We start from the raw sequence: 13,736 nt of genomic DNA, 5'->3' as shown, positions 1-13,736 counted from the left end.
AGTGGTGGAAGTACTGGAGTCAAAAGCTGATTACTAAAAAAACCAAAAAATGAGATTAGGGAAGAAAATGACTAGGACCAAAAAGACTTGAATTCTATCTAGTCCTGCCTCTTGTCATTATTAGCTAAGGACAAATCACTTGACTTCCTTAAATTTTAGTTTTCTCATCTATAAAATGGGTATCAGAATACCTACTGTAACAACCTGTGACAACCTCAGTAGGCTGTTGTAAGGATCAAATCAGAACGGCATTTGTGTTTTGAAAGCTATAAAATACTTTAGAACAATTTGATATCATTTTCAGTCACTGCTTTGACAATGAGCAAAGTATGATTTTCAGTTCTTAAACTCCCTCCCAGGACCAGTAAATTAGCAATCACAGCACTCCAAAAATCTCGTAAAAGTGTTCAAAGAAAAAGCTTTTCAAAACAGAACATACAAAAACTCTATCAGACCTTATCAATTGAAAAAACAAAAACCAAAAAACTTACTCCTTAAGTTTTTCAATTTCTTCAGGAGTATACCTGGAGAATTCCAAGAGAGAAATTTAGAGAATCAAACAGTGTGGAATAATACAAAGCTAAAAGTCTTAATAAAAATCAATCTCACGTTAAGAAAACAATTTACAAACACTAAAAATGTTCATATTAGATAAAAACATAATTATAATTAAGAAACAAATCTACTTCTGTTAACATAATCATAACTTTTAAAGGAGTTAGTGAGTAGGAAAACTAAAAAATGAATATAAATGTTACTTTTTCCTTTCCTTTTTTTTAAAAAAAACTCTACAAGAAAATATTTGCTTTGACTAAACATGGCCAGGGAATAAACATGTCTCCTTTTTTAAAGGTGCCAGTGAAAATACAAAACTTGCTTATTTTAAGTCACAAACTTTTAGGTTTGACATAGAATACCATATGTTTGGTATTCTTCAGGAAATTGTCTAAAATGCTTTTCTAACTTTAAACCAAGGCTTTTACCCACAATTTTTCCTCATCTTAATTTTTAAGAAAATTTAGACTTTCTGAAACAATAACCATTCTCTAAAGTGGGAAGGGTGACAAAAAATCTCTAGTACCAAATTCCATCGTTGCCCCCCCCAAAAAGAAAATACCAGCCAACTTCTTTACATTTGGACATTTGATATGCTTTCGCTCTAATCTGAAGGTTGTCTCTTAGTAGCTAATTATGAAGCTACTTAGGACTACAATGTGGGGGTTGTATTCAAAATGCTTATTTGCCAGTAAGTTGCTCATTTTAAAAATATCAAGCCAATCAAACTTCACACCATTCTTTATTCTTCTTTCTCAACTGCCATGGGAACATAATTTCTTTCCTTGCATATACATTTAGTTTTTAAAATGTTCTCACTTCATGGAGTTGAGTACCTGGAGAAAAAGTAGCATGAGCCAGACTGGCAAACACGCCTAGAGTTCAAGACCTGAACAATGTCCATGCAAATAACTTCTAAAATTTCCATGTAGCAAGTAGAAAAATTTTAACAAGCATCTATCTCTTGTACTTTTTCTGGACAATCTGTCACTATGAACAATGTATATTTTCAAATTCTATGACTGCTTTTGTCCACAAAGTTACTTCTTTCCACTTTAGTTTTGTAAAAATCTGACTTCAAAATGCTCATCTACGGAAAAGGGAGTGTAGAAAATCTTGGCTCCTGAAACATGAAGAATTATTTTCATATTTTATAAACTACTGCACTTAGAAGATTGTTACCTTTAGCAAGGGAGCAAAGTTCAATATGACACTGGTTAAGATTTGGACCTTGGGCGGGGGGGTGGGGATTTTGTTACTAAGCTAACAAAAAGGGCCTTGTCTAAAGGCAGTTTCTGATCACAACAAAAGCAACGAGTACAGGATTCATGATAAGTGAGGCTCTAGTATAAATTCAGATTGGCCTTTTATCTGGCCCTTGGTTATATCTCTTACCACTATTTAATATGAAACTATGTTTTCAAATATATTTGTTCGTAGTCACTAGTCACAACATGTAGTATTAAAGGTTTCCATTTTCATACTTTCCCACATGGTTCCTGTCATCGTACATGCGAAGGACTCTTCTATATACTGCAAACAAAGGCCGGTTCAGACCCCACGCTATAGTCCTGTAGAAATCTTTTCTTTCATCTTTTGACATCTCAAAGATGATTTCTGTGGCATCTTTTATTCCACGTGCCTAAATGGGTTACATTTGTTTGATTTAGGGATTTTGGATACAAATGCATGCAACCATACTAAATTTTCTAAGTTTGTCATTTTTAATTTCAATTATGCCACTTAGAAAAACAATATATATACACACCATGTTATCAGAATACCACCAACAAACTTAAAAATGATGCAAAAACAGATGTTTAAAAATATGAAAAATGATAGCAACTTCATTTTACAAATGGAAGGTGTCAAAGTGCTTTTAATATTATGAAGAATTTAGAATATTTTTTAAACAGATGATCGTCCATAAAGTTGTATCTGCCTCTTAATTCAACGAGCATTTATTAAACTCTTGTTGTCTATCTCTGCAGACAGAACTGGGATATAAAATAAATACCAAGAACCTATTTGTCCTAAGGAATCTGCTCTTTGCTTACTGTAGTTATTTTTACACCTTTCACTTTACTCATTATATGAGATAGGGCAGAGGTAAAAGATTTAGAGCTATAAGGGATCTCAGAGGTACAACTACTTCATTTTATAGATAAAGAAACTGAAGCCCAGAGATGGTTAACGATTTGCCCACAGTCATACTGACAGGACGTAGCCAAGTTAGTACTGGCACTCAGGTCTGGAGCTCTTTTCTACTATGCCAGGTACCAGGTGCTGACTGAACTACCAGGGCTCTTCTGGGAAATAAATCACTGTAAAGCAGTCCAGAAAAAGCACCACGTATGTAGTAACAAGTATTTAAAAACCAAGTTCATTCTCTTCCCACAAACCAACTCTAGCTCCACACAGTGTTATTTTTGTCAATCATTTTTCTTTTCAAGAACTCAGGCTGGAAAACTTGGTAGTCATTCATGGCTACTTTCTTTCTCTACATCCAAGTAAATTACTTCCCAATCCTTTCCCAATACTTCTTTTCCATTTTCACAGGCACAATTTTAGTCCAAATCCTTATTATTTTCAGTCTGGATAACTGCAGTGGTCTCTCAGCTGGTTCATCTCTCTGCATTGTCTTTCTCCCTCAATCAAGGAACTGGGAATGATCATTTTAGAGGTGAGAATACTGGAGTCCAAGGAGTTTAAATGATTTGATGGAGGTCAAACAGCTGAATCTAGACAAGATTTTTCTTTCCACTACATTGTGGAAATGCACAGCTCCTTTTTAAATACCATTACTATTGTTATTCATGGGAAAGTTGCCAGTGGTCATTTGGTAACACTTTAGTACTCTTCATTTTATAACTCAACTTTTTTTTCTCTGTAGTTTGGGGTAAATGTAGTTTCTATGTTGTTCTTATAACTACTGCTCACTTAAATTTAAGCTCTCACCCTGAAAAGAGACATTCATTTAATTTTGGCAGATCACAAAGTAGTGAAGCTTGACATGAGTTTCATCTTATTTAGAGATCATGCTGGAGACACCCATGCTCCCTTCTATACACGTGAAGAGCAAAAACTACAAAGCAGATTTCCAAGTTCAGTTATATTGAGGATCTGATGGAAGAGTAGGAGAAACCTGGGGCATCACTGTCTCCCTCTTCAGAGCTCCTAAAGCACTTGCAATCTGGTTCATTCATTTGGCACTCACTGTTATAAACTTAGTTATAATGTATATATGCCCACTAAAGTTTTATTCTGATGGATTTTTGAAAGCTATGATAGCTGACTGCCAGTTTTGGCAGGTTCTTCCAAGCTAGAAAAGTTTCAAGTATAGGCCCAGTGATGATGTCTGTTGTCCAAGGACCAATGTAACTAAGTTTGCAGAGGCTCATTACCAAGTTGCCTGTAGGGTGATGAATTTGTTGGCCAAAGGAGCTCTGGAAGGCCATTAGTATACTGTGGAGTTGTAATCTGCATGGGTGTAGGAATATCCACACTGACAAAATCACAGATCATTGAGGTTGAAGAAGGATACATCTTATCTCTTCAGTTAGACTATAAGATCCTTGAGGATAGGGAACATACCTTATATTTTTTGTATGCCTTACAGCATTTATACAGTACCTTGCACAGTCGATACTCCATATCCACTGAATGATTAAGCTAGAGGATAATGACTAGAATTATACTCTCTACAATTCCATGGTAGCTCCCTTCTCTTCCCCTGAACTCCAAATATCTCCTGTCGCCAACTCCATGGATTTGGGACCTAATAGGCTTGGTCAACCATTATTTCTGAGGCAATCCAATGGCTGACAGCTGTGCCTTCACAGGAGAAGTAATCATATTCTAAGCAAATCAGACCTAGTTTAAGGTCAAAGAAGTAAAGTAAATTCTTGGCCTTAAGACCATATAAGCTGAAATGATTCAACAAAACAGAGGTTTCCTACAAAATCTTTAAAGCAGAACATGTGCTTTAAAGTCCTGACAAGACACTAAGTATTTACAAGCCTACTCTTAAGTGTGATAGCTGAAGTACTTCAGCAAGGCAAGCTCAGATGCGAAATCTGAAGTTCTTAGGTAGTTCAAAATCATGATCATGTACATTAGAATTATTAAGACTTATTGTGCTGGTGAATTCTAATACTGCAAATAATTATAAATTTCTAGGTATATTTGTGTTAAAATTATGTTTCAAAATTTTTTTTTAACAAAAAGGAAATCTGATTAATGAAAGTAATAAAAAAACTCAATGAAATGTTATATCAAGAAAAGAAAGATTTAAAGAAAAGTAGGAAGATTTATATAAAGTGATATAGTTGAGAAAACAGAATCAAAACAAAAAAATCATTCACAATGTCTTGTACGATAAAAAACAATAACAGCAACAAAATCTGGAAAAAAACATACAAAAGAAAAAGGGATGAAAAGGGGACATGAAAGCAAACAGAATGTTTTTATTATTATTTTGTTAAAGTTAATATGAACAAATGATAATTGATTTAGAGTTTATAGTTTTATGCTTAATCATTTTTATTTGAATGTTTTTGTTGGATTAAATGAATTAAACATAAAAATACATTATGATAGATACCTTTAGATAACGTTCAATATTACTCATTAAAATGTCAATTTCTTCCTTTGACCACATTCCCTGCTTCCATTTATGCCCTAAAAAAAACAATAAGCAATGTCATGGAAACTGTTATTGCTTGCTATCAAGAATAACAAAGTTATTGATTAAATTTGTAAAGCAGAAAAACAGACATCTGAAAAAAATTCCAACTTCCTAAGTAAAGCTGCTTTCACATTACCCTTAAAATTTTTCTCTATGAAAAATTTTATGAAGAAGAGAGAGAATGAGAAATAGAGAGAGAAAAAATCAATATTAATTACATCAATTTATATGGCCACTTTGGTTTTTATAATCCTAAAGCTGTAAGGAGAACACATATGTATCTTAAGACAGGCAAAAGGAAACATTTAAACATAATTTAATGGGAAGTTTTATTTCTTTTCATTAAGTACTTTCCTTATCCTTCTGATTTAATATTCCAGTTTTCAAATAGATCTGTGATCTCATTAATCTGGGTATTCCTTCCAATGAATGATGCAGATGACAACCCATTCATGTTTGCCCTTCCTACAGGCCTATTGTTTATGTCTTCCCATAAGTTGCCACAGGGGTTCTGTTCAAAGTGCTGAGCTTTCTTCAGACTGCATTAACTTCATGAATTACACCAATAGAGTACAATGACGATGTATCTTCTTTCTCAATCACACATCTGACATCATTTATAATGCTTCTTCTGCATTGGCAAATGTTGTTTCCCGCTCATTCCCACCATTCACCTCTTCATTGTCCTTTGGGTGATTCACAACTTCAGTTCTTGTGTCTCAGACTAGTGTTCTGTGACTTAGTCACATAATATTATCAAAAGAATTTTTGTTGTTGTAGTTGTAGGCATGGAATTTCATCAACGTGAGGAACTCCCAATATGGAAACTCTCTCCACTGAAGCAGTATTGGTTTCCATATTTTGTCTAGTTTCATCTTAAAAGGCCTTGTAATTTTACTTAGTTGAGTAATTTAACAATCTTGCTTCCAAACCATTTTTTCCTTACACTGTTTATTGCTGTTTTGAGGTGATATCCCTCATAATTTTGCATCATCCTTTTCCATATTTTACAAATGAATTCATATTCTAAACTGTTATTGCCTTTGGCTGACTTATCTCGCTGGTTAGTAGGAAGATCTTAAATGCCTAAGTGGCCATATAAACTGGTGTAGTTAGTACTAATTCTCTCTCTCTCTCTTGATTTGGTAATTTTTTTTAAGTCACTTTTAGTCTCCTTGTAATGGCAATTGACTCATGTTGGTTAAACTTTTATATGAAATTGTTATAATGTTAGTGTCTTTTCCTCCATCCATTTCCCAAAATTTATTATCAATTATTAATGTAAATAGGTCGGGTTAAAGTTTTAAAAATTATACATATCAGAACTTTTATCATTTTATTCTTCTACTTTTGCATAAATTTTGATCTCTGTTCTAGGAAATTGGTGATGTGACTATAAAGAGAGAGATGATTAAAGAATGATTTTCACATCAATAATTAGCTGCTTCCTAGCCATTAAAATACAATCAGTTTCATTTTTGTGATGTTATTTGACGTTCACCATATCCTGTATTTTCCAGTTCTTTTCTCAAATAAAGGACTGATCTATGGGCATGAGGCTTCTATGTAAAGTTTGTAAGTTTCTGGCTTCTCTCAACCCTTACTTCCTAATTATATTTTTTGCCATTCTTATCTATGTCTACTTTTGCACAGAAATCACTGAGTTTCAAAGCATATGCTCACTTAATTTAAAAGATCTTAACAGTTTTCTTCATCAAATCTCTTCATTCTTTGTAGTAGATATTAATATATAAGCTGCAATTATTTTTATCATGGTCTTTTTTTCAAATAGGAATAACAGCTAACATTTATATAGTATTTTAAGATTTGCAAAGTACTTCACAATATATTATTATCATATGAGTAACTAATAAGAGAAACTACAAAACATTCTTCCATTCTTTCTTTTGATTTTGTATACAGCAAGGAAAACAAGATCGATATGTCTTAGTGTCTTCAGTATAATGTCTCCTTGTTGGTCACTAGACATGGACCTTACACTGAGAGTATCAACAGCTCAGTAAATGTCTACAGATAGTCTGCCCCCGTTCCACCATTACTGAAGAAATGGCAAAGGGCCACCCAGGACTGAGAGCACTTGGTATTCTTTGTTTTATGCAAAACAATGTCCTGAAAATACAAACAGAAGGGCATGTTCTTGCTTTCAAGTTTATATACTAAACAGAGGAGAGAAGGCATTAGGAGGCCTCAGGGCAAATGAGGGGCATGGTGAGCTTTAAGGTTCAGCAACAAAGCAGATGGTGATGCATCTTCTTTAGGGTCATTTCCATTGAGAATGTCATACCTATTTCTGAAGTTGAGCCATCTGACAGCGGCAAGGACTTTGGTGGTGAGAATTTTCTACTCTGGATCTTCAGTAGCTTTAGCAAAGGCAGTTGTCACAAGGATTGTTCTTATGCATGATGGCTGTGGGGGCTGGGCTAGAAGTAGGTAGTCATGGGTGGACGTGCCTAAAGAAATCATAGCCATGCAACCAGTCTACTGGCAGTGAGCTTTTCCTTATTTAGCCAGTCTGGTCCTTGGAAAGCAGCAGACATAGCCTGTTACCAGAGCCCTGCCTCAAACCTTTCCAGTATGGTAGAATCTGCCACAGCTTGTGCTCCATTGGCACAGCCTTCAAGAAGCCAGTCATCTTCATACCACAATGAGACACTGGAGGGAGGGAGGACAGGTCTTCCTGGAGATCTAGTTTATTTTTTGCTAAAATGAGGCCCATGAAACTTATAGGAAGACCGTTCTAGGTGATCTGTTATTTTAATTTTTAAAAAATAATTGAACAACAAGCACATCTCAAAAAGGCTACGGCATGTCATTTGTTAAAATATCTCTTGTAGTTAGTTATTATTCTTCCAACAAAATATTCAGTTAGTTCCTATCTAAATATGGATATGGCATCCATCCATCCATCCATCCATGTATTTGTTATTAAGTACAGAGAAAGCACTGAAAATCCTAGTGGCACAATGTTCAATAATAGGAGTCACTGATACTTAATGCTTTATTAGTTTCCTTTTCTTCCTTTCCACACACTTCCTCAACTCACAGCTACATTTATTCCAGTACTGACTTTCCACCTCATCCCTCAGCAGCTCCTACATCTACCCTCATCACCAAACTGGTGGTGCAAACAGTATATACAAAGAATAACTAGATGATTGTCACACCAAAGTAGCACTGCAGCCAGGCTAAGTACTCATGAAACAACAACTTGACCTTAATTCATGTTTCCATAGCAGCAAACTGGCAACTACATTGTTCAGCCTTGCTACACCTCTGTGTGTAGGAGAAAAAAAGAGTATGTGAGAAAGGAAAACGTTTTTAGTCACCGGTTAGTGAAGGGAAAAATAAATACTAGATTTGTTTTTTCTTTCATTCAGGGACATATTTAATCTAATTTGAGGTGTTCAACTAGAGATATAAAATAGGTCTGTTTCAGAGAATCCTAGACTTCATTCACTCCACACGAGATGAGAGCCACACTTCAATTTCCCCCAGGTAGTAGGACCAAAGTCACTGAGTATCATCATACCTTTGTTAGTTAGTGAATCCTTATCCTCTTTAGTAGTAAACCACGCTTGGCTAACAGCTGAAACCTCTTCATTGCCTAAGGGAGACACATCATCCAACTGTTCATTCTGCAGAATCTTTAAAGGAAAATATCATTAACTCAATGAATGTCTTATAAGTCTTCTGTGTTCTGTAATTCCAGATATAAATAGAATTTTTGATTAAAACAATGAGAAATACTTATGGAAACTAAGAATGAGATATGGTTATGCAGGGTAATAAAAATCATTTGCCCTACAGGAGTAATAAAAATATTACTGAATATTTCTGTGGTGCTTTACAATTCGCAAAACACTTAACATACATTATTTCATTTTATCTTTATAACAACCCAGGACGATAGACTCTTGAAAAAAACTGAGGCTCAGAGTGAGTTGATTTAAGTCATGCAATTAGGAAGTGGCTGAGGCAAGATTTGAATACAGTCATTCTTGATTCCATGTACAACACTGTACCACTGTTTCCTAATTAGCTACAGGAAAGGATTCAGTGAAGCAAACATTTCTTGTGTTTTTATTTAGTGTGAAGTTAAAATCTTTTGTATAAAGAAAATATTTTCCTTTCTATCATTTTGCTATATGCAATGGTTCATTTTTACAAGTTAATGAGAACTTTCTGAGCTACAAGTCCTAGGCATAAAGCTTGGCTATTCTATTTATGACCGCTATGACCATGGGCAAATCACTAAAACTCCATAAGCCTTTCATTCCTTTTCTATAAACTCAGGGGGCGGGCTAGGTGATCTAGCTCTAAGTCTGTGATCATAAGTCACAAATCAGAAATGTCAGATTCTACATAGTAGACTTCAAAGAAGAACTGAGTAATAGATTCGGCCTGTGTCTGAATCTGAATCAATTAGAAGACCAAACCTATCTGGATATTTTTACAGTGCCCCTAGCACAGTGTCTGGCATACAGAAGACACTTAAAAATATTTGCTGATAAACAATGCAAGAATGGCCAATATTATAATACTATATTTTGGTATGAGATATCAGAAATGCTAGATTGAGATAAGAGATAAGATACTTTCACCACTATTTTCTCTAATTTGTATGGTGTCATGATAGCCTTGGTTAACCTTTTCCAACTAACTTTTAACTAAATTTCTAAAATCAGTGGGACTCATCTGCCAAGAGTACCAACACTTCCAGGTCTAATGAAGGGGTTGATGGGATCCCACTGTTAGATCACAAAGGCCCCTTAAAGATCATCTAGTCTAAACCCCCGTCATTTTATAGAAACGGTTATGAAGGACTTTGAATGCCAAACAGAGGATTTTACGCAGCTACATGACACACTGGATTTGGAGTGAGGAAGACATGAGTTCAAATGTGGTAGAAAGCCAATAGAATATGGTCAGATAAAAAGATTTTGGAATTACAAAGGGAATGACCATTTTTGTGTGTGGCTGAGGTAGCGTGGAGGAGTAGTACATAAGACTTAAGTCTGGTGAAGAAGTGAGTGCTTAGGGTGTTTGAGGGAGAATCAATATGTATGTTGAAGTCCCCTAGTATGAGGGCAGGAGAAAAATTGTATCCCTGGGCAAGTGAGGCCAGTCCTGAGAGAGGCAGGAATAACTCCTAGAGCAGACAGAGAAAGCAGCTGAACCCCACCACAGCACCCAATGGAAACAGAGCGTGTATCTTGAAACACAACTCTACGCCTACCATTATTAGTTATGCCTTTGTTAAACAAGGTTTCTACCAATGGAATGAATAGCTGGATTTCAATCTCTCTGTTGAAGTATCACTGTAAAGCCAACCAAAGAGAGTTTTATTTTAAGATTTTTCTTGGCTATTCTTATATCCTTTTAAGGCAACATGGGCAATACCAAATGCGAAAAGGCTAAAGAAATTATGGCACATGATTGTAATAGTATATTTATTGTATCATATGAAATTACGATTATGAAAAATTCAAACAAGCATGGCAAGACCTCCTTGCTGGCCACCTGGCTGACCTCCTTGCTGACCCTCCAGATCCATATTCTAAGATCTTTAATCTGTGTTTAACCCATTTGCTTCCAAATGTGCACAAGTTGTCTCTATCCTAAAATAGAATTTCCCTTGATTCTGTTACCCTCTCAAATGACCAATCACTCTCTTTCACCTCTTCTTCCACTGTCCAGTTTACAGAATGAAGCGTCTATGTCAGCTGCCTTAATTTCTTCACCATTCACTCCTCAGCCCCTTGTGCCAATCTGCTTGTTTCTATCACTAAACTTAAACTGCTATCTCCAGGGTGCCCAAGGACTTCTTAACCGCCGATATAATGAGTTTTTCTCAATCTTCATCCTCTGATAATTTTACGTTGTTGGACTACATCTCCTTCTTGATACTTTCTCTTCCATTAGCTTCAGTGACAATGTTCTTATCTGGTTCTCCTTTTTGACTGTTCTTCTCTTTACCTGGTTTCTTTTCCTCTTTCCACCCCACTTATCTCACCTCAGTAGCTAAGAACAAAATTTTGTGGTTTCTTTTCAAATAAAAGATGTTAATATAGAAATTTGGATCCACACTGCCAAAAGCCAGGGTTGGCCAAACCATTTCTGAGTCAAGTTTGAAGATTTACCATACCTGGATCTGTGTCACTGTTCCTTCAGTAATCTCATCATCTGCCACCTCCGTGGTAGCAGTCATAGTCACCTCAAAGCTCTGATCATTTTCTGAAACTTCGAGAGATGTAAAGTTAGAAGAATAACTAATCTCCAGGATATATGCCATCCACAACAACAATGGCTAATTCTAGCTACAAGGAAAACAATAATGAAAAGGTATTCAAACATTTATTTTCTATCATAAAGTTATTATACTCTTGGGCAATGCTCTTCCATGTGGTTGAAAGGACTAATACAGATCTATAACACTGTGCTGAAATGGCAATTTTAAAAATCATATTTCATAATTCCAATGATTATAAATCTACTTCTTTCACATTAGAGTATATGAAAGTAATACTTTTTTATTTTTAGTATATTCAGTGTTACTGTTGTACTTTTATCCCTAGACAGGCTTCACGTCATTTTTTTCAGAGGTGGAGATGGATTTGCTATGATTCATAGTTATTATCTCAGCTAGTCTCATTTGTGAGGAGGAATATATATGATCAGGATTAGAGTTCAGCCTATGACCATGAAATTAAGCAAATGGTCAACATATAATTGGAATCCATAATCCTGGCCTTGGTAGCAGTTTCCTCTGGCCAAATTACTTCGTAAGAAATTAACTATTAGTCCCATGCTGGATCACACTAATATTTTAAAAATTTCAAATTAGATTTCCTATCCATGACTATTTGTACAGTGAAACCAAATTCTTAAATCAACTGACAAGAAGTGATTATTAAAGGAAATGAAACATCATTAGGAGGAAAGAACATTCATTCCCTATTGCCTTTCTATACAGTCTCATGATAAAAGCTAAAAAGCTTATTTCTTATTGAATCTAATAAGTAAATAAATCTATATGCAAAGTGTACATCTATACATAGGTACTTATTTTCATGCTGAATAACTATACTTAAAAGATTCTGACACTATTCTCATAGTCAGAGACATTTTGACCTAGATGATTTAAAAATATATCCATGGTAAGAACTTTTAACTTCTTATTTAACATTAATCAAAACTACTACTTAACTGCCTTTAACTGCCTCATGTAAATTAGTTTAATGACCTAAAATAAGTAAAAGTAAACATAGCTTAGATTTTACCTAGAAATGCTGGCTCTAGTATACACATGAATTCTTAAAGTTTATATTTTTAGTAAATGAAGGGACTTACGTGGAAGTGCAACAACTGATATGCAGGGTGTAGAATCCTCAATACTCTGGTCATCCTCAGAGGACAAACACAGTCTCTTGTTTGGAGGTTCAGTACTATCTTCTGAGTCTATTTCATCAGTCTCTAAAAACAAAAAAAGACCCCGTGTGCGATTAATAAGCAAAAAGCTCATGAAAAAAACTAAAATCAAGGATCAAAAATGAAAACTAAGACTCAAGCCAAAGAAGACTGGACAGCAACTGCCTAAGTTCCCCAAATCCAGGGTGAATAAAGAGGACAGGAGCCAGATCTTCTCTATGCCATCAGTGTTGCTCTGCTGACCAAGGGAAACCTATTAACAAAAGTACTACTTCAAAGGACTCCAGTTTGGGGCAGTCTAGCAAATGCTTTACTTAGTCTATAAAGACAACAGTGGAAATGTATTTATCTAGTTAAAAAGTTGCGAGTATCTCAATGTATTATAAATAAGCAGATTAAATGTTATCATCCTTCTGAAATTCCTTCAAAGGTTTAAAAAGGAAGTCTATTTAAGTTGTAATTTAGAAATTGGGGAGAATCTCACCTTACCTCTTTAATTTCCAACATGGAGTGTTTCTTCTAAAAGTCTTAGTGCAGTTTTAAGAGTGCACGAAGACTTTTGGGATATCCTATACATGAATTATACATCACTGGCATTGAAGTGCATGATGACAAAAGGTGTTAATGTTTTTTCAGTCATCATGACTAAATGACCAACTTCTGAGAACAATAAGTTAAAGTGGTAGGGTAAAACTCATAAATAAAATGTAAAGAAACGTAAAGTCAAGCTTAATCACGTAAAGACCTTCGTTCCTATTAAATTTAAATTTCTGCCTGAATAACTCAGTACCAAGGCGACATGGATCTCACAAATTTAGAGATTAATTATTTAGAGATACTAGGTATCAGTGAATTCTCCATACCATTCTGAGGGCAATGAAGAATAAGGTTCCCTTCTGTGTCCTGGGTCAAAGTCACAGAGTTCACAGTTTCTACTGTCACTGTGTCAGACTCCTCTTCAACTGTGCTCATACTCAAATCTGCATAAGAATAGGCACCAGATTAAAACTTTTTAGAGTAAGCTTTAGATCAGAGGTTTGCAAAC

General features: G+C 35.1%; 1 protein-coding gene across 6 annotated transcripts in view; it reads right to left on the bottom strand.

The window, feature by feature from the left end:
• Positions 1-13,736, bottom strand: part of DMTF1 (cyclin D binding myb like transcription factor 1) — a 60,564-nt gene that overhangs the window by 24,638 nt on the left and 22,190 nt on the right. For 4 of the 6 annotated variants that reach the window (XM_036759259.1, XM_036759256.1, XM_036759260.1 and 1 more), the window contains exons 3-9: positions 13,555-13,671; positions 12,614-12,736; positions 11,409-11,503; positions 8,793-8,907; positions 5,159-5,235; positions 2,040-2,197; positions 492-524 (exon numbers count right to left, since the gene is read on the bottom strand). In XM_036759259.1, the coding sequence (XP_036615154.1) occupies positions 492-524; positions 2,040-2,197; positions 5,159-5,235; positions 8,793-8,907; positions 11,409-11,503; positions 12,614-12,736; positions 13,555-13,663 (710 nt within the window). In that variant the 5' untranslated portion in view covers positions 13,664-13,671. The remainder of the gene's footprint in view (positions 1-491; positions 525-2,039; positions 2,198-5,158; positions 5,236-8,792; positions 8,908-11,408; positions 11,504-12,613; positions 12,737-13,554; positions 13,672-13,736) is intronic. The other 2 variants (XM_036759258.1, XM_036759261.1) reach the window with 2 other exon arrangements.

The sequence above is a fragment of the Trichosurus vulpecula genome, chromosome 5 (genome assembly GCF_011100635.1).
Source record: "Trichosurus vulpecula isolate mTriVul1 chromosome 5, mTriVul1.pri, whole genome shotgun sequence".
In the NCBI taxonomy this organism is placed as follows: Eukaryota; Metazoa; Chordata; class Mammalia; order Diprotodontia; family Phalangeridae; genus Trichosurus; species Trichosurus vulpecula.
This window is presented reverse-complemented; position numbering and strand designations above follow the sequence as displayed.